Genomic DNA, 20,910 nt, shown 5'->3' with positions numbered 1-20,910 from the left:
ACTTGTTTTAAGCATTTTTATAAATGAATATAGTTTAATACAACTAAACTTTTTAAGCAGCTGAGAGAAATGAGATTTATTTTATTTTAAAGTACTGTTAACTTTAAGAAGTTTATCAATCAATAATTTTTCAAATAAATTTCTTTAAGTATGATTTAAGAAGAATAAAAATATGTTGTTATCACTTCTTTAAAAATAATAAATATGTAGGCGCTAATGATGCGCCAAAAAATTAAAAAATAATTATATAAAATACCATTAACCGATCAAGATGGCAATGAGAGTAGGTTAATACTAAATTGAAAGTGGTTATATTTTTATGACAACGGTGTGGCTATGTAAGTTGCGTGAGAAAAATTAAAAATGCAACGTTGTAGCAGCAGTTTTAATAATTAATTTAAGTGTTTGTTACAATGCAATAAATATAAAATAAAAAATGTCTGTGCAACGATTTAACGGGAAACTTTCTACAGTAGAAGGAAAAACACCATTTCTTATTGGTGTTTCCGGAGGTACTGCGAGTGGAAAGGTAAAATTCCTTGTTAAATTAAATTTATAAACTTTAATTTTTTTAAAAGTATTTTTCAGTAAAATTATTTTTTTTAGCCACTATAATTTTTTTTTCAAAAAAACATTTTTCATCCATTTCTATCAACGTGTGCAATTTAAAAGGCCATAAAAATGTAAAAAGTCTTTAGGTTAACTATATTCTTACGGGTTTGAATGATTATTGGAGTGTGACAAAGAGTACAGTGATTGATTCGAGTTAGTTGGGATGATTCTGAAGGTGTTTATTGTATGTTTAGAGTTAAAAATGAATAATAAGAATGATTTAAATTCGGAGATACTAATTAAGGTCTTCTGAGAATTAGTGCGTCTTATTTCTAAGATTTTTATTTATTGCCCGTGAAAATGACGAGAATTCATCTTTTTTAAGTAAGTAAGTCAAGTGTACGTTATTGCAAAGAATAAGTTTTAGGTTTGTTGGTGTAAGGCAAACTTTCTATTTTAATAATGCACTTTAAACGACGTATTAAAAAACAAAAAAAAAGTCCTTGTTATTAATAAGAAGTAGAAAGCCTGTTCTTCATTGTTCATTGTAGAAGGGGCTGGAGTTCAATTACATCTTTATTAAGCGTAAAATTTCAATAAAGTTTTTCTCAACTAATTGAAACAGTAACGAGTAAGTTTGTATCAAAAAAGTCCAGTTGAGTTTTTATTTTAATCACGTAAGTTTATATAAACGAATGATTAAAACAGATTAATAAGTAACCTTTTATTAAACAAATACTTTATATATTTAGCAAAAAAGGCCAACTTTTATGTTTGGCTTATGCTTTTCTCAAGCTCTATTTTTAATCTAAACAAATTATTTCCAGTCCACTGTATGTGCGAGAATCATGGAAAAGTTAGGTCAAGTGGACGTTGATCATGCTGAAAGAAAAGTAGTTACTCTTAGCCAAGATTGTTTTTATAGAGAGCTTACACCTGCTGAAAAGTTAAAAGCCCTTAAAGGGCAGTATAATTTTGACCATCCTGGTAATCTTTACTGACTGTTATTATTTAAACATGGCTTTTATCACAATCCATAAGTAGAAAATACATTTTTAAATGGTTTCAGATGCATTTAATGAGGAATTGATCTACCAAACTCTGAAAGATATTTTAGGTGGAAAAAAAGTGACTATTCCATCATACGACTATCGCACAAATTCTAAGTATGCAATTCCTTTCATATCCATTCAAGATAATGTTCGGTATATGCTACATCAAACATATATGATGGCATTGATTATTTATTAATAAAATTGCTACTTCAGCGCTGTAGTATTGAAATTATGTTGCATGTATTGTGTCATTACTTTTAAATTAGAAGATAAATGAATTCATTTGACATATGCCCTTGTATGTATCTTTTTAAGCATAGAAATCAATTTATCATTAGAATTTACTATTTTATTTTTTTTGTCTTACATTGGTTAATTAATTTTATTCACAGAAGTGAAATACTGCAAACAATATATCCAGCAGATGTGGTACTTTTTGAGGGAATTCTTGTGTTTTACTTCCCGGAAATTCGCAGTCTTTTCCATATGAAACTGTTCGTTGATACTGACTCTGATACAAGATTGGCTAGAAGAGGTACAATTATTAATTTTGCACTTGTATATTTACATTTGTTACTAGCCTAATTATTTCTGTACTATTCTTTATCGCTTGCAATTCAGACAGGTTATGAGACTGTTTCCTCTACTTAATTACACATTCTTCTCAGGGATCTGAATCCAACTACTGGGGTCCCTCACTCAGTGGAGATATTTTCTTACCCTATCCACAAAACAAGGCATAAAGCCAGGTTAAGCTGGCTTGGCCTCTGGGACTGGCCCGGGGTACGACCGTTAGGAAATGTTTAACGAATTGCTGCTTGTAGCAAAGGGGACCACACAAGTTATGCAACTGATGCAACTTAAGCAATAATTGTAGCTGGAGATTGTTTTCCCTAACCATTCTTTAAATTCCTCCAAAACTTAGATGGTTGTTTAATTGAATAAACATAGTGTTCTCTTTAGGGCTTAGTTTGTTTTTCATTTTCTAGTTTTCTTGTACTGCAGAGCAAAAGTTTTGGAAAAACAAATTAATCTTTGCCATTACATTATCGCTATATGTCTCTTTGATATCGCTGTCATTTATTCTTTGTTTTCTGTTTCTCTACGCTTACATGCTTTAGCGAATGGTCTTTTGCATTGCGACAAGAACAGAGCTAAGACGTATGAATAAACTCGTCTTCAATAATTCCATTAAAAACTTAGAATTAATCTATTATTAGGTTTATTTATTACTTCTGTTAGTTAATGAATTGGTGGTAGCCTTATCTGGTTCTAAAAAAAAAATTGAATAATAGGCACTTCTAGCGATGAAAGAGCATTTAGGAGCTGGGAGAGAGATGGAGTTAGTTTTCCTCTCAAGTTTCTTTAGGTTATCATTAGGTTATTCAGGAATATATAAGAAAAATTCCAATTTCGAGAAAATCGGTTGAGCGAAACTGTCACTACTAATACAAAATTTATTACTATGAATAAACTTGTTGGTTTTATTGATTTTTTTTTTTTGTAAAATCAAGCAATTTTTATTACCTAAACTTTGGAAAGAGAAGGTCGCGTGAGTGTCGCCCTTGATTTTTCCTTAATTATTCTATTAATGAATCCTTTCAGTTCCAAGGGATATCAATGAAAGAGGAAGAGATTTGGAGCAAGTTCTGAACCAATATATGAATTATGTCAAACCAGCTTTTGAAGAATTCTGCTTACCTGTAAATATAATATTATTAAAATTTATTAGTTTTTCTTTTTCTTTTTTTTTTTTAAGTTTACATTAGTAAAAAGATATTCTGCTAAATTGAATTTTTGGTCTAATATAGACAAAGAAGCATGCGGATGTAATAATTCCTCGTGGTGCTGACAATAATGGTATGTAATAAAATATGTATCAAATATATATATTTATTTATAATTTTTTTTTTTTAATCATATAAAATATAAATACATACATTTATTTTTGTTCCGCTACTTTGTTTTATTTTAAATGTTTAAATTGAATAATTCTTGGGCAGGCTTCTCGTATTTTATTTGTAGCATCTTTATGATAATTTATTTTTTTAAGCAAACTATTGGTTTATTTGAAATGGAATTTATAAAAATATTAATTGAAAAAATACTTTACTAATAATAATAATAAAGAATGATAATTGATGAATACTTAAAATATAGCAAGAAGAAACTTTTCCTACATTCATACAAACTTTGACAAAAATGCTTGCTTTTTCTGCTTCAATCTCTGACTTTAAATAAATTAAAAATTAGGCATAATAATTTAATTTGTTAAAAATGATAAAATTGGTTTCATTCATAGAATTATGTACCGACTGCATTATTACGTTTGGATTCTCAAGTTAGTCATTTATTGCCATTTGTTGGATTTTTATTTTTAGAACTTTTAACTTTATCATGATTAGGTAAAATGGCCATCATTTAATGCTTGTAGGACTACAGTTTTTCACTTATTATGTTGGCTGAAATGGCGAGGGACAAGATTAGCAAATTTATTAAGCATATTGCGTAGTTACTTGTTCATTTTATTTTAGATTTTGTATTTAGATATGCCAACTTTTCATCAAGTAAATCAAATGCTTTGTTGTAAAAATTTATTTCTAATTCACTGATTCTTTATTTTAAAAAAATATTATTATATATACATTTGGTATAGTTTGCTTTTAATTCTGAAGCACTAATTAGTTTTTAATATTTACTTGCAATTTAGTTGGTATGTAGAAAATATAATGTTTTTGGGAGGTTGAAAGAATTCATGTTATTTTTATCGTTTCGTAAATAATTGGTGAGTGGATTTAGAAAAAGGACAAAAGAATCAATTACAACTTAAAAGGTCTATTGTAGCCCCTATTAGTAACAGTATTAATAGAATCTCAATAAAGCGTGGAAAATGCAACTTTTAGTGAGTGTGTGTGTGTGTGTCTTTCATGATGGGCTTGAGGTTTCATGATGGGCTTTGGATTCGCTAAGTCCAAAAAGTTGCTCTCACCTATCTCCTCTGGTGCCTCCGTTAATTGTGTTAGGCTGTTAGGCTCTGTAGATGTCGCTTTTATTATTAGGCTGTTGTTTTGCTAAAAAAGACTTAAGTGCTCTACACAAAATCTTAAAGTCCGATTTAGTCGGTATATTCCCTACTCTATATTCCAGCAGAACCGTTATGGGGGGGGGGGGTGCCATTGTATCTTGACCAGAGAGGCCATCCAGAGCCCTGTATGTTGCATGTTGGCTCAAAAGTCAAGTAGTCTTCAGGAACAATTTTCAGATATTAGCTGCTGAGTCAAGAGTTCATATCCTAATCAATTACTTTTAGCCCATTGCAGATGAATGGGGTTGCTATTTCTTGCCATCAAAATGCCAAGTAGATTAGCTGTTGTATATTAGTTGAATAACTTCAATGGGATTTGAGCATTAGCAACTTTTTGCCTTTTATAATTTCACAAAAAAAAAAATATTTTTCCGCCTCGTTTTCTTCGCTTATGCAGTTTTTTCTAAATTTCAGCGGATAATTACTAATGCATGGAATACGTACAAACAAACACGCATGACAAATGAAATTTGTTTTAGTGACGCAATGTCCTGTTTTTTATTTATTTATTTTTAATTGAGGAAATTTTCATATCGTTTACAATAGCCAAGTATCGGGAAATCTTCAAAGCAGCATATCTTATTGTATATAAGTAGTGAACTTCAATAAATTCTGTATCAATCATAATATTTTTTTAATCATTCTTTATTTGAATTAATAATTGTGTCCCATTTTTATTATTTATATATAAATAAGAGTGCTTAAGAGAGAATGTTAAATCTGTTCAGTTTTTTTACATCGTATTTTTTCCCCATAACCACCATTTTTGCATTAGTTATTGTCAATGAATACTTTTCTTATTATAGAAAACAACTTCGATCCCTTAGTTATAATAGATAATTTGGCGCCTTTTATTTTATTTATCCCATATGAGCTACTTCAATAATAATAAAAAAAAAATCATTTCTATAGAAGAGTGTTTATTTATGTTCCAAATGTTTAATTAAGGTAAGTTTTTTTATTTTTTATTGTAACTATAATATTTTTTTTTTTTTTTCATTTTAAAGATGTGTTGTTAAATACTATGAAATCTATAGACTGCATTTAAATGATCGGCTAATATTATGAATAAATAATCAGAATTTATCCAAGAAAATAAACCGTATTTGTTTTTCCTAGGATCTTTGTAGCTTTAAGAGGGGCGCTTATTTGTGATTTCTTTAATGAACAATCCATCCAGAAATGTTAATAAATATCTTTTAAAAACAAATCATATTCTTCTAATAAAATTATGTGTTGGAGATTTACCATAATATTAGGCAACAAAAGCTGCAACTAGGATCCTAAAATGGCAGACAATTTCTGGTCCAACTAGAACTTCTTGATTGATGATAATCCATGATTTTTAGTTCTATCCGTGCACATCCTCCACATTAAATGATATTTTGATGACGCAATATAGGTAACACCTCAAGCCTAAGAATAAATCGCTGGCACAATAATTAATAGAATTTTTAACAAAAATCTCGTTTCATTTTTAACGTTTTGAAAAAAAAAAAAGTTTATCCTAGCTACCTTTAGAATCTGACCAAAATAGAATTTGCAAAGATTAAATTAATTAGGAAGTTGTTTTTGTCATTTAAGTTAATAGTAAAGTTTTTACTTTTTTCCTTCTGCGTGTAAAAGAAGTTATCATGCCGATTTTCGATTTTAAATGTTCTCCGGAAATTTCTCCGGTTTTGAGGTCTTCCGAGTGCGGAAAATACAAATTAGTTTGTAGGTGTGTGTATGTGATAGAGTTAGTGTGAGAGCAGTATAACTTATAAATGAAAACCGCAGTAAGTTTAAATTGTATATTTTGAATCGGTATCAACAATAAATTTATTTACACTGAATTTTTTATTTATTTATTGTATCAGCGCTAAACTAGTTACAAGAGTAGGATCAACAAGAAAACTACAGGTATACAACTTGTAATTTAAGTAATAAGGCCTTTAATCTTCTTCTGTTTAGAATTAGTTTAATTATAAATTTTTCTATTTTGGAAGGTGTACTCCCAAAGTTTTCTTTAGAACTTAAATGTGCTCAGTGCATTTAATCCTAAAAAAAAACTAAATTTGTTTTGACATTCCGAGTTTTTACTGTAAAAATAAGTAAGTAGATTTTTCATAATTGGTTTTAAGAAAATGTTATATGTGATTATTTTTTTTATTCATCTTTTTATTTTATTTATTTTTTTGGACACTAGGTTTTAATTTATGACATAAAATTCTGCTAAGCCGAATAATTAAGTGCTTACAAAATTAATTATATCAGCTGTTGCTAGGGAAAGGATTAGTTTAGTTGCGCAGTGGACTAACAAGCCGATGGTTCAAATTCAGGTGTGTCACCTCCTGATTTTTTTTTTTTTTTTTTTGTATTCTTTAGAGACTGTAGATGAAAGACCAGTGATCGGGCAGTCTTATCCGTAGCGAGAGATAGCTCTGGGTCACTAAACAAAAAAATAAAAATAAAATAGTGTTGTGGAAGACTGTCAAGTTTGCATTTATAACTGTTAACGTTTGAAGAATTTAAGAACGTTTAAGACAATTTTTGTAAAATGATAACTGATTTTTAAGTAGCGTTGGAAAGGTTTGTTTAGTAAAATACATTTATTTTCTTTAAAAAAAAAAATTCAGTTCGATCATAAGAATAAAATAAATTCATCCAAATTCTTAATAAAAAAAAAAAAAAATTATACTACCATCTAATTTAAGTCAATTTGTATTGCAGTTGCAATAGATTTGATAGTACAACACATCTGGGACATACTACATGGTCCACAGCACTCTGACTCTTTGAATACACCATCATGGATGAACCGTCGACGTCTGAGTTCATGCTCAGACACGTTGAGCCGCTGACACGTAAAATAATTATTAATTTTAAAAACTACAGCTAAAAAAAAAAGAGTGAAAGAGTCTATATTATATTTCTTTAAATTTTAGATTTAATTACATAAATATACGTATATAAATGTGTGATATATATTCATGTAATATATAAAGGTTTTTATGTATACATGTTATATATCATTCTAATAATTTTTAAACATTGTATTTAAAAAAAAAAATCTTTTGTCTTTTTTTTTTGTTTAAAAACTTTCTTTTTTAGATTTGATTTAATTTTGAAGTTTTTGTTTCTTGAATTTTTGTAAAGGATCAAAAAGACGAAGTAATGCCCTCAATGTGAAATGTATGATTTTTTGTTTGTTTTGTTTTGGCCAGTAAAAACACAGGAGCTGACCAAAAACAGCCTCTAGATTAATGGATAGGGATTAAAAGATGGTTGGTCTTAACTTCCCAGGCTCTGCAGCCATAAAACATGCTTATCGAGCCGATTTTTGGGTCTAGTAAGAAAAACTTCTTCTTTTTTTCTGACCTCACAAGCACCCTTTTTCTTTTCCTGCTGACCAGCAGGAGAGATTTTTACTATCTTACGGCAGAATGATTCAGCATTAGTCTGTAGCCAGTTACTATAAGTATGCCCAGTAGCATTGGTCAATAAAGACTAGGAAAGACTTTTACACCGCATGAGTAATTACCTTTCACGCTAAAAGCTTTTATGTTACTCAAAAGTTTGCAAGTAAAGATAGGGGATCCTATGGAGCAGCTTCCCCGGGTCTTTGCCTCTGCGTCATATTCAGAGGGATCGCCCATGAACTTCTTCTACTTCCATCGTCCCTAACTTAGCAGGTATTCTATATTAAGGAATCTACTCCCGAAAACTAGATCTTGTTACTTCTTTTGTAACTTCGCCTGGGAAATAAGGGAAGAAATGAGACGAATATCTAGCTGCTTTCGATTTACCAGAAGTTAGACTCCATGTAAACGTTTATCGTATATCTCCTCTATGCAAGCGCATTGCATAGTATCAGGGTGATAAAAGTTACAGAAGTAATAGTTTTTCTTAATTTTATTTTTTTTATTAATTACTTAGGAACATCCGTTGTAATGCTGAAATTTCTAAGAAATATTTTATTCCTCCTGATAGGATTTCATTGATATTATGGATTTTTGTTTAGATTAAGTTGCCAAACTACGAAATGATTTCAATATTATAAGGGGGCAATACTTTAGTGTTTGGCCTTTAGCACAGTAAAGGAAAACTACTTTTAGTGAATAATTATTGTACAACATTTAGCTTCTTTTTTTCTTTTCTTTTTTTCAAAGAAGCCCTTATTAATAACCTCATAATATATTTTTTCAATTTGATAATACATTTTTCTTTTTTTATGTCACAAATATTTTTATGAATTATTAAAGCTGCGAACATCATCACCATTTTTGCTCTTCGACAGTATTTGTTCCCTATAAACATGTTCTCAAAACTTTCGTAAATAAATTCAAAATTATATATTATAATATGCTCAAATTTTCATTTGAGTATAATGAATTTATATCAGTATTATTTGTTAATCTTTTTCGTCTTAAGATTTAACTGAATTTGAACGTGATCAGATATTTTTAAAGAATATATTGGTGTTGGGAATTATTAATTCTAAGGAAATATTACTATAATTATGATGATAGTAAAAAAGAAAAAATTATTTCAAAATTTGGTGCTTAGTTTTAAATTTTTCATCGATCTGATTTATATTCTGAACCAATTAGTGAAGTAGGATAGAAGGATGTTTTAGTTGATGAATTTTTCGTGACCAATTTCTATTTGTTTTAAATTTATGTTAAGTTGGTTTTTATGATTTTTGATTTCTAACTTCTTTTTCTTAAATTCTTGACTTTTTTTTAGTTCAAAAGTAAATCTTTTAAAATATAAACCGTGCTTCCGGAAGTATTTAATTATCAAAAATAATGGCAAAAATAAGTTATAAAAAAAAACTTAATTTTTAATTACAGACATTTTCTTATGATTCCAAATGGTTTTCAAAAAGTTTTAATTTTTATTCATTAAAAAAATATTTGCCCAACAGCTTTAACTAGTTATGTGTAGACGATTAGTTTAAAACAAAAGAAAAGAAAACTAATCTTTTTTATCTACAAATAACAATATTTGCTTTATTATTTAATAAGATTAATCAATTACATTAATATTATTATTAAAAATAATAATATTTAAGTGGTAAATGTTTATTCATGTCAATGATATTTGATCTAATTTTGAATCAGTACTGACAGTGTTACAAATTATTTGGTGTTATTATTAATTTATTCCATATTATAAGATTGAAATATTTCTATGATCAGATGTCTTTTAGAACAATTATTCTAACTCCGTTTCTTTACACTTCCGTAAATCACAGAGATTATTTCTGTAATGGCTTGCTTCTTCCTGGTTATTAAACAGTTTCTGTTTAGCAACTAGCGCGACCTTGGACTTCCCTTGGACAATCTAATTCCTTAAACAATTTTAGAACTAAAGCATTGGCTAAGTCACTAAAAGTCCACCTGAATTTTCTGTATTTACCAACATTTTCATGTTTGCTCTGCTTTAAATTGTGGGAGACAATCAAATAGATTTACCTCTGATTTACCTCTGATACTGAAACGTAAATCGCTGTTTAAAAAAACATCCGCCGCAAGGAGTTCCGCCAAAAGTGATGTTCATGGTCCTCTCCCAGCCCTGCCAACTATTTCCTTTCGGCCCATTCACGTTTTGCCGAATGCTTACTTGGGGTTACATCCGGTTTCACTTTTTCTTGTGGATGGCGTGAAGTGGCTAACTCCCTTCTCGCTATAGATGATTGATTGTTCTTTATCCAAACAGAAAAAATTCATGAGAAAGATAAAAAGGTGTAATTATATTCGAATAATTCTCGCCAATGTTGTCTATATCTTATTGCTTTTCTAATGCTGTAGACTAAAATCACTGCCTATTTACTTCTACTTTCCAGAAAGTTAAAATAATTATTTCCTGACTGTTGAATCTACTTAATTTTTGAATTTTAAATGAAGAGCTACTTCAATTGTAAATTAATTATTTTTTATGTTTAATCTTAGGGTATGTTTTTATAACATCTAAATAACTACATTCTAGATTCTGTCATGAAAAAAACTCGTATCTAGTTGCCATCAACAAAATAAAATTTCATGCTTAGTCGGACTTATAAATTTAATAATTGCGATTCTGTTCTTTAATAATTTTGTATTAATGTACGTATATACATTTTCTGTTTACTAAGTTACGATTAAGTTAAAAAAAGAAGTTCGGCTTAATCTGTATTAATTTCTTACTTACTTAGTCCTCCACTTCATCTACCTTGCGGTGTAGAGATTTGAGTAGAAAGAACACTATCTGCCTCTCTATCTATCAACAGCTTCCTGGACTCTGCCCATCCTAATCCTCGTACGTTGGTTCCTCTCTTAACATTGTGCCATCTTTTATTAATTACATAGCCTTATTCATTTATTTAGGCGGAAAATATCATACGAAGTTTTACAAAAAAAAAAAGTCAATGTGCGTGCTATATTAAATCAGGTTTTATCAGTGAGTCATATTTTTAACATAAAAAAGAATTATTTACAAATTGTTTTTCACAATTAACTAGCCATTGTTTGAAATATAACTATTTTAGTTCATTATTATTATTATGTTATGGCTGAATGTTGCTCAACATATTACAAGACTTTATCGTTAATTCATTAAAATGACAAGTTAAACAAGAATAAAATAAAAAATATTATTTCTAGCTCCTTGTGTAACTAGACATCGGATCGAATTTGTTTGCACTAAAATTCGATTCTTTATTACTTTGAAGTAAGATCGAACTTTCGATAAAGTGAATTTATTTAACTCGGAATTAAAGCCTTACAATGCAGGGTACTTTCGAGTTATCGTACCATATCTTAGATGTAACAGTCCTTCACTCTTCTGTTACTGATTGCATTCCTTGCTATATTATTATTATTATTATTTCCCAATTTTCTCGCATTGTGGTCGCCTTGCCATTAACAGGCGGACCTTTCTTGCTGACTACTCACTAAGCATGCCTTGTTTTTGTATTTTGAAAATACTTCTTAATTAGGACATTCCTCTCTGCGAAAACGGCAAGCTTAATTGGGGATGAATCTGATTGATGTCCTCAACATTTCAACTTCCGATAAATCCCATGTACCGCGCAACTCCGTCTACGTAGAACTCCCGGATTCCCCGAACATTCCATTAAGAGTTTTCTCTCCCGAATTAATTGATTATACTATTTTGAAAACAGGCATGGTGGTGATACACCTTTTCTAGGACTTTTTCATCATGAATTCAAAAGCTTAAGGCTGACTGACCTCATTCCTAATTTGTTCTATGGCTGGCCACCCAGTCAGTTTCCAGTACTCTTAAGTCGTCCATTCTTCTTAGGAAGGAAATGTTTTAGTAATGCACATTAAAATTCGATGTCTAGTCATTAAAAAAAAATTTAAGAAGACTGAGATTTTACTAGGTTTTTTTTGGTCTGATTTAAATAAATAAATGTTTGCTTCACATCAGGTGGGCTTATTTCTGTTACGGAAAATTTTCAAAAACTAAATAAGTGATATTTGCGCAAGTTTTCCATTGTAGAGCTATTTTGATTGGTCAATAAATGAAAAACTCAATCTTTGATACTATTCCATTTTTTTTTTTTTTTTTTAATGATAATTCATCGGATTAATTAGTGATTGATTTATTTTTTATCTACAATTATTATAATGTGAATTCGCAATTTTTTTGTTTTTTGCCTTGGTCATTAGCGCCATTTACAATGTTATTCATTCCTTTTCTATCACGTAAAGTAAACGTACTATTAAACACTACAATTTATGTTACCACATTAAGATTCAAGTAAGTGTTGCTTCACTTTTCTATTTACTAAAAAAAGCATATCACTTTTTAAGAATGTTCACAAATGATTACTCTGATTTTTTTTTTTTTACAGCGTTACATTGAAAACTTACTATCTTTTGTTGCAGGTCGACCTTATTTCCTTTTTTTCTGTGGATTGAGTTCCGCATAACGTTTCCACCGTGTGGAGAAGTATCGTTACTGAATTTTCCCTCATTCCATACTTCCATACAGAATTTAGGAACAAAATAATGAATCATGTTAATTAAATCATGAATTGGCGAAAGCTTTTACTACCAAAGGGATCATTCATTGATGGTCTAATGGCGGTTGAGAAAAAACTAATGAGAGTTTTTAAACTTCCTCCATTATTTTTCCTGCAGATAGAGAAAATGGATTTTGTGCAGGAAATGGCTCTTCCGAGAAAGAGAGGCAAAGAGAGAAAAGGTGAATAAATTCTCTCTCTAAAGTGCCAAAATTCTGTAAGGTACGGTTCCATCTATTGTCTTCTATTAAGGAGGATTAAATTTATTGTTAAAATCGAGTTTAAAGAAAAATCTTCTACCTCTCTTTATTCATTGGATAGTTCATTTTCTTGGAAATGGTTCCTAGGCTTTTCTTTAAACCTTTGTTTTGGTAGATTTCTTTGAAAGTTTATATTTCAGTATAACGTACGATTTTAAAAAGTTTCATATTGTGGGGCGGAATTGATTTGGGTCCAAATATTCCGAGATATTCTTCTGTAATAATTACTCTTAATAATTCAGAATAATATTCTGATAGCTGAGCGGATTAAGCTTAGGCACGCAGCTAATCGTAAGATATATTGTGTTACTAGTATGGATTCCCAGTCTAGGCCTTAGATTTTAATTAATGATTAATTTAGTAGTTTGTTTACTAGTCGTCTCCTTCCAGGACATCCAATTAGGTAGTTGCACGTAAAGCCGCATGAAAAAAATAGATATTACTATTCAGAATTTAAAGAATACTTACGAGTCAAAACATTGAAAATAATTATAAGAGAAAGATGTGTAAGTATTCCCAAAAGATTTTTCTGGTGTAAAGGAACGCAGATCCACAGAAAGTTTGAGCGAATAAAGACTTTTGCACAATTTTTTTTTTTTTTTTTTTCAAAAAAGATAAAATATTTTAAAATCAGAGCATTATTTGAGAAAACCTATTGCTTAGAACACTTATGCGCATAATAACGTTAGTTTTTTTTTTTAACAAAATGAATGCTTAATGTGTTAAGTCCTTCCTAAATGCTATCACTACATACTTTTATTTAAATATAATTATTTAAGAATATGCCCCAAATAATCAGCCTCATTTGAGTGTATACGCTTTATTTTGTTTCTATAGTATGGTTTTTAAATCTTCCTAATAATCTTTTTTCTAATTCTTTTACATTTTCTATTCAGACAAAGGTAAATTTATAGTTCTTCATCATTTATCTTTTTAAAATGGTAATTACTAAATGTTTAATGTTCTAAATTTAAAAGTGCTTTCAAATGCATAATTTAAAAAAAATAACTTGTCTTTAAAAAAAAAATTTACTAATTATTATTTTTTAATTTTATAAGAAACGCCTATAAAATAATATGTTTTAGCTGCTCACTTAAATTATGAGTTACCTTTGTTTTGAAGTATTCATATTTTTTTTGAAGTCGTAATATATATAGTTAAGATATAGTTATTGAACATTTTTCTAAATCTAAGAAATTCATTTCTTAACTTAAGTAATATTTTATCAGTGTTTGTGTTTTTTTTTTTTAAACTTTCCAAAAAAGTGATTCCTTTCTTAATTTTATGTTTATTAACAAAGTTTGTATCGTTTTGTAGATTTCTCTTTTTAAATTTATGTGGTGGTGTTGAATTTTTTTTCTATTTTTATTAAATTATGTAATTTTTTGTATCAGGGGAAGATAATTAGTTATAATTCTTCAATATATGTATAATTTTTGTTTCATTTTGTTTTTAATAGAATGTAATTTTTTTTTTTCACTAAGTTACAAATAAAATGCGAGAAGATCAAAAACAATTTTAGTAAGATTATTTTTTTGAGGTAGAACAGAAAAATAAAATTCTAAATCTTTAACGTTTTTAAAATAAGAATCTAAATATATTTTTTTTGTTTGCATTTATTAATATACATATATTTACACTTTTAATACCAATAAGTAAATAAAATAAAAAATAAAAATGTATGTTTGTATTAGTATAGAATAAAGGGAAAAAATGTTTGAATTGCAGAAAATAATTTTTTCATTATTTTTTAAATCATACATTATACATAAAGTTTTTTTTCTTTTTTCTTTTTTTTTTTTTGCAGTTGCAATAGATTTGATTGTGCAACATATACGTGATTTCCTGAATAACAGAGCCGAATCTGAAGCCATGTCTAAAACTAAATCTCCAACACATAGACGACATCATCCAGGCTTAGGAGATGCACCACTTAGGTTACATTAATTATTATTAACTCTTAAATGGGTTCATTTTATTTTTTTTTTTTTTTAATCACAAACAAATTCAGGCGAATTTTATGTATACAGTATTAGCTGCAGCTAAAAAATAATTAGCAAGAATCCTAGTCATCCAAAAGTAGTTACCTTTATTTTTTTTGTTAAATCATCAGAAAAAAATTTTAAAAAATTTATTTTAGTAGACTTGATTTAAAAATTAAACAAAGAGACTAAAGCTAGAAAAATTGATGTTTACCAAGGGTAGGATTTTTTTTTAGTAAACATTCCTGCAATTCTTCAAGTAATTGTATTTACGACAAAAAAAATAAGTATGCTTATTGTGTTTCTATAAAAAAAAAAAGAAAAAAGTAGCTATTATAGTTAGCTATCTAAAAAATTTGTTTTTAGAAATTATTAACACAATTTTATTAAATTTACAAAATTCCTTTTATGCCACCCTTTCAATATTACCACTCGATAGTTTTTACTTTACTTCCTTGTAATTATACTTTCCGATTCTTTGTGTATCAATTTATCACACACTGCATGTTCTTTGTAGTATTAAGATGGTAGATTAGCCGGCGATATTGAATAAAAGAAAGTGATTATGGATTGCTCAGCGAGAGTAACTACAACTCTCTGATCTGAAAAAAATCTCCCAGGATATCCAAGCCCAGATCCTCCCTATAGCTGTACCGAGAAGTCATCACGCCCTGGTTGCTTTTTGACTGTAGAAGTAGGTTACATAAAGTCAATAGGCTGTAAATCCATCCCTTTAGCCTCTGCTGGGTAAAGCAAGCACGCCCTACGAAGTTGCCTGAACTTTATCTGGCCTTTTGTCTGTACCATATCAAAACATCCCAGGGTGGGACTATGGGTAATTTAATTCAAAGCCCTGTTACAGAATCCCTGGTCTTAAAGCAAAAGGAAAGATTTCTCCTTCTTTTGCACTGTAAATCTCTGCAGGTTCTCTTCGTGACGAATCTTTTTCCACAGAGAACAACAACAAAAGAAAGACTGACCGAAATGCATGGTGTTAATCTATGCAAAAACTTTACGTGAAAGTTTATTGTTGAGATTAGATTGGATTCTTGCCAGTCCGTAAAATAACCGAGATATGTAGTGGATCCCCTTCCTCAGCCTTTAATCAATTCTATCATAGTAGTTGAATACTGATTTCGGTACAATTAGACACTATTTTTTGTTTTTGTCGGAATTACTCCGGGCAGTTTCAGCCGCCTTCTCAGAACCCGCTTCTCAGGATAAGTGAGCATTGCTGGCCACCTGGATGAGTCACTGAAAATACGATACTAATCTTTTAATCGATAAATTTCTATCTCAGGATCCTGTAGATGTATAAAGTTGAATCTTCCTGGGATTCTCTTTTTATATCGATGATTTTTTATTTCCTTGAAGTACACTATTGACTTTTCACAGCATTGTACTGGCAACTGCGAGCAACAAATCGTTTACGAGTAAGATCTATTGCAATGGACACGGTTTTCTATAGTTCTCTTCATTCCAGGTGCCCGTAGTCGCCCAAATCAATTATTGTCCTTTCTAGCGAGCGAAACGTCTTATAATTTTCAGTAACATATTTATCTCAATAGACCATATACAGTATATTCTCAGCTAATTAAATTGTATCAGTCTCTTCTAGTGGGCGATTGTTTTAACTGCATTGGATGATGTTACAAGGAAGGTTTAATGCAATTCGTTGAAGTATCAGCCTATGTTAACATACGTTATTTGCCACAATTACCATTGTTTATAATGAGCTTCAAGGTTTCTGTTTATTACGTTTTGTTTCCTTTGAATATAATGATTGATTAATGAAATTTGGAATAGTATTGAAAAAATTGTTAAATGATGTGAAATAAAACCGAGATCTGCACACATTTTTCGCACCCACGTGCTGAACTCGTAACAAGTAGTTGTTATACCCATGACGAGGAAAAAATTTAATCGAGAAGAAAGCAAAAAAAAAAAAAAATGGATTGACTGTAGTCTGATAAATTTAGCATTTTTTTTTAAATTTTTGTTAAAAGGGGGGAAGTTATTTCTCAATGTATTTTAACTTTTTAATAAATATTATGAAACATTATTTCATGTTTTCTTTTGCTTTTTTAAGGGCAATTCTGTTGCTATAAAATCTAGCTGAGTTAAATTTTTGGATGGTACGTATTACAAAAAAAAATCACTGACATTTGGATTTGTTCATTTATTCATTATCCTTTTCAGTTGATTATCTGTTGATGGTTATTGACCTTTATACGTTTCCTTTGAGATATGTATTAAAAAAAAAAAAAATTTGGATCGCCAGAAAATAAAATACTACTACTTCTTCGCCCAATGTTAGAAAAGTGCATCAAAATAAGCCCGCACAGAAAGTAAAATGGTGTTATGGTGGGTATTTTCGCTGTCTGTTGGTACTCTGATAATTTTTCTTACAAATCACCTCTCAGGACTGTGGTCTACGGAGTATGACAAAGATTTTTCCAGAATGAGATCATTTGGACTCTTTCAAGTCCATTACACGTAATGGAACAGAGACTAAAAAGAAATATTTTGTCGTAGAGTACTTGTTAAAAAGTTTTTGAAAGTAATTAGTAAAATCAGGATTAATTAGTTTTACTTCATCGAACAAGAAATAGAAAAGTGTTTTCAAAATTTAAATATCTCTAAGCAGATTAGAGACCGAAAAGGATGCCTATTTTAAAATTGACTTTACCATCAATCAACCGATGAGGTGTCGTAACTAGGTAATAATATTAAGGTAGACAGGCTTAAATTTACAGAATTATTTTTTTTTAATTCTACAATTGTAATTTACTCTGTGGACTATCATATTTATTAGAATATTGCTAAGACGGTATCGAAATTGGTTGGGATATTATTCTATTAAGAGTAATTGAACTCCAGCTAAACCAGTAGTATAATTTGTTTGAACTAAATCATGTACTGCCATAATTTAGGTAACTCTATTAATCAATGCAATTCATCTAGTAAGGAGGAAATAATTTTTTTTTTTTTTTAGTAGTAGAGAACATTTGGTGATAAAACATGGACTGTGTACAGAATTGCGTACTATCTCAAAAATGGTATTCGATTTATTTGATGTTATATTGAACAGAATTATTGACTTGATCGTACGTTCTCATTACTTTTTCCCAATTCTTACCAGTTTTATGTTCATTTATAGACAAAGATTAGGCAGTTATTACAAAATATATGGCACTAAGTAAGGTGAGTAAAATTGATATGTTTGTATGTATCTAGTACCTCTATCCTACATTTTACTTAAAAAACAATTCATTCTGCTCATTTTCAGATACTATAGTTAATAAATAAACGGAAAAAGTATACAAAAAACAGTCACATTCAATAAAGTATAAAAATTTATTTCTGTACATAATAAACAACTAGCTCATTGAATATTAACAAATATAAACAAATTAAGCATTTTTCAATTCTATTTACTAAAATATTTGGCTATACCAAGGTTAGGCATTTTTTCCGATTTAAGAAAAGGTGTATGTAAAATTTTATTGATATTCTTAGCTTTTCTCATTCCTAGTCCAGGGCAGTTTGATAAGGTGTGAGTTGAAGCCTTGATCATTTTTTCTAAAGAACCAAAATTAGCTAATAAAGTGGATGCATCAGTTTTGTTGACGGCTCGAATGGATGTTAAAGCTGCTACCATCTGAGTATGTAAGAAAACAATATTAGATGTATGAATTATAATCCAATATGTTATGTCTGATCTCATATTACTTACTTTATTATGAATATCAGATTCAGTCTTTTCCATTATTAGATCTGGTGGTTTGTGTTCAAATATTTTATAAGTTTCTATTATTTTTCCAGCTTCCTCTGGACTCCAGGCTAACATTAATGTCATGTCAGTAAGTAAGCATATTCTTGTTAAGTGTTTAAGAGCATGGTATGGATCTTTCATGTCCACCTATAAAAAAAAAAAAGAAGGGCATTAAAAGAATCTAAACGAACAGATCTAAGAGATGTGAGGGTCAAAACGCTTTTTACCTGAACTAGCAGTACTCGCAAATCGTACAATTTGCCCAAACTTTTCAATCTATCGTTGATATAATCTGGCTTAAGCGTAAAATACCTTAGGGACAAGAACAATGCGCACGTTGTACGACCCAATATATAATCCGGAACTATGCCCTCTTCGAATTCCCATGGGACACTAGAGATATGTTTTAACAAAGGATTTCCTTTCTAAAACAAGCACAGAGAAATGAAATGAAATATTAAAATTACCTATTAAAGCTAAGAATCTAAGTAGCAAGAAAATATTTTTTAAAAAATTTAAGTATCTTACTTGGCAAGGATTTACAAGTATAGCATTTCCTTTATTTCCACTGACAATTACTTTTAAATTCCCTTCTGTAGAAGCACTTGATGAACCACTATCATCTGCACTTCCTTCAAGTAATAGGACTTTAGACGAAGGCCCTACGAAGTTGTTTCAGGTAAATTAGAAACATTACTTAATACCTCTATACAACTTATTTAAACAACTGAAGTAAACCTCTTAGCTGAGTCAGGAATTCTTATAAACTGTAGTAAAATTTTTAAGTACCTTCTGTCATTTCTGTAGTACCTGCTTTCTTGATTTTACACAGAATTATGAGGAAATATTATTTGTATTCAAGAAACCATGTCTACATAAGTTGAATTTCATTTTTAATTAGTTTTCTTACACCACACTTATCTAAACAAAGTATGAAAGTAAATTGACAATAGAATGGCAAATAAACTACAAAATAAAAAAATCGACCATCACGCACATCATTTGTTTAAGATGAATAACAGACAAGCGGTGTATAATTATTACTTATGTCTGGAACGTAAGAGAACGCCGGGATATACATTACTCACTTGGTAGCTTACAATTATTTCTAACCGATGAAATTCATTACTTTATAACAACTAAGCCAAGAGTGATTTGCGACTGGTGTTATTGTTAATTCATGGTTTAAATAACAAAACTGCGGACTTTAGTGACTGCACTACTTGTTATTTAATTAGCAATAACATAACCTGCTCTCCGTGCTGTACTTACGAGGATGTAATGTATGAAACAAAAAAAAATCGATTAGTTTTAACCATAAAATTTGGGTATGTACATTGCTTTCTGTTGGGGGAAGTGGTCAAGTCACTTCTTCACGTATCTTGGCGTCCCAGCATCCAATATATGTACTAATATCCAGACCTAACATAAACAGTACTTATTGACTCCCCAACTCAAGAGAGCCTGTAGAGTAAATGTGCGCTTCTCTATTGGTTTTAACGAACCACTAGTAAAAACTAGCTCATTATCATATTACTCGTTTACATTTAACACTGACAGACATCCAAATTCTATGTGTACACACTAACACAGGGAGCTAATATAAATCTTTTAGGTCGCAGAGGATGTGGCACCCCATTTGCAATCTAAACTAATCTTGGAAGTACGTAGTTATTTTTCCGATTCAGTTCAATACATTAGTAAACAAAATTTCAAGATTTATTATGAATTCTCTCTACTGATCATTGAATTTTGAAACTTTAATAGCTAATAGCTTTGACTTTTCAAAGTGACAATGAGCAAGGCAGATAAATGAACACTTTCATTTTGAAGGAATCTCTTTATTATATGAATCCGTTTTTGGTATTCAAAATGGTTGAAATATTTTAGCAATTACAGTCCTAACTGCAGTTAACAATTATTGCATACTTACTCCATTATTTCCTATTCTATATCTTCGTGATCTTATCTTTAACTCTTCCTGATCTTTAAGATGTAAGATGTTATATTTAACCTGAGAAATTCTAATAATTTACTCAACAAATCAAGAAAAATTTCAACAGTAAGGTCATAAAATTTTATGATATAAAATGTTCTATGTTTTCATCAGTGTTAAAAAACTTTTTCCCCAAATAACTACAGCTCTTCAATTTGAATTATGCTTTTCTCTTCAAGGATCGTATTTTG

General features: G+C 29.6%; 2 protein-coding genes across 6 annotated transcripts; one reads left to right on the top strand and one right to left on the bottom strand.

Annotated features, from left to right (window-relative positions):
- The first annotated feature begins 282 nt into the window (after window positions 1-282).
- Uck (Uridine-cytidine kinase) lies at window positions 283-17,010 on the top strand. Of its 4 annotated transcripts, none has more exons than XM_074129084.1 (7): window positions 283-529; window positions 1,380-1,539; window positions 1,622-1,718; window positions 2,000-2,142; window positions 3,213-3,310; window positions 3,419-3,467; window positions 7,405-14,701. In XM_074129084.1, the coding sequence occupies exons 1-7, from the start codon at window positions 437-439 to the stop codon at window positions 7,533-7,535; spliced, it is 771 nt and encodes a 256-aa protein (XP_073985185.1). In that variant the 5' UTR covers window positions 283-436; the 3' UTR covers window positions 7,536-14,701. The 4 variants fall into 4 exon arrangements, with proteins under 4 accessions (XP_073985185.1, XP_073985129.1, XP_073985260.1 ...); XM_074129028.1 differs by lacking the exon at window positions 7,405-14,701 and adding an exon at window positions 14,774-17,010 and having other exon boundaries at window positions 285-529; XM_074129159.1 differs by lacking the exon at window positions 7,405-14,701 and adding an exon at window positions 6,881-6,991 and having other exon boundaries at window positions 285-529.
- A 1,276-nt stretch (window positions 17,011-18,286) lies between these two features.
- On the bottom strand, window positions 18,287-20,151 carry Ercc1 (DNA excision repair protein Ercc1). Of its 2 annotated transcripts, none has more exons than XM_074129402.1 (6): window positions 19,812-20,151; window positions 19,513-19,644; window positions 19,252-19,385; window positions 18,951-19,148; window positions 18,685-18,870; window positions 18,287-18,609 (listed from the first exon to the last, which is right to left on the bottom strand). In XM_074129402.1, the coding sequence occupies exons 2-6, from the start codon at window positions 19,520-19,522 to the stop codon at window positions 18,379-18,381; spliced, it is 759 nt and encodes a 252-aa protein (XP_073985503.1). In that variant the 5' UTR covers window positions 19,523-19,644; window positions 19,812-20,151; the 3' UTR covers window positions 18,287-18,378. The 2 variants fall into 2 exon arrangements, with proteins under 2 accessions (XP_073985503.1, XP_073985433.1); XM_074129332.1 differs by having other exon boundaries at window positions 19,721-20,150.
- Window positions 20,152-20,910: the final 759 nt, after the last annotated feature.

The sequence above is a fragment of the Rhodnius prolixus genome, unplaced genomic scaffold (assembly GCF_049639745.1).
Source record: "Rhodnius prolixus isolate KJV_2025 unplaced genomic scaffold, Rpr scaffold_1, whole genome shotgun sequence".
In the NCBI taxonomy this organism is placed as follows: domain Eukaryota; kingdom Metazoa; phylum Arthropoda; class Insecta; order Hemiptera; family Reduviidae; genus Rhodnius; species Rhodnius prolixus.
This window is presented reverse-complemented; position numbering and strand designations above follow the sequence as displayed.

What these genes read in the sequence shown, in the direction of transcription:
- Uck (XM_074129028.1), top strand. Translation starts at nt 437, where the DNA reads ATGTCTGTGCAACGATTTAACGGGAAACTTTCTACAGTAGAAGGAAAA. An exon ending in TACAAGATTGGCTAGAAGAG is followed by an intron (nt 2,143 to 3,212) that starts GTACAATTATTA and finishes GAATCCTTTCAG; the next exon opens with TTCCAAGGGATATCAATGAA. An exon ending in TTGAAGAATTCTGCTTACCT is followed by an intron (nt 3,311 to 3,418) that starts GTAAATATAATA and finishes GGTCTAATATAG; the next exon opens with ACAAAGAAGCATGCGGATGT.
- Ercc1 (XM_074129402.1), bottom strand. An exon ending in TACTTGTAAATCCTTGCCAA is followed by an intron (nt 19,149 to 19,251) that starts GTAAGATACTTA and finishes TGCTTGTTTTAG; the next exon opens with AAAGGAAATCCTTTGTTAAA. An exon ending in AATCTGATATTCATAATAAA is followed by an intron (nt 18,610 to 18,684) that starts GTAAGTAATATG and finishes TTACATACTCAG; the next exon opens with ATGGTAGCAGCTTTAACATC.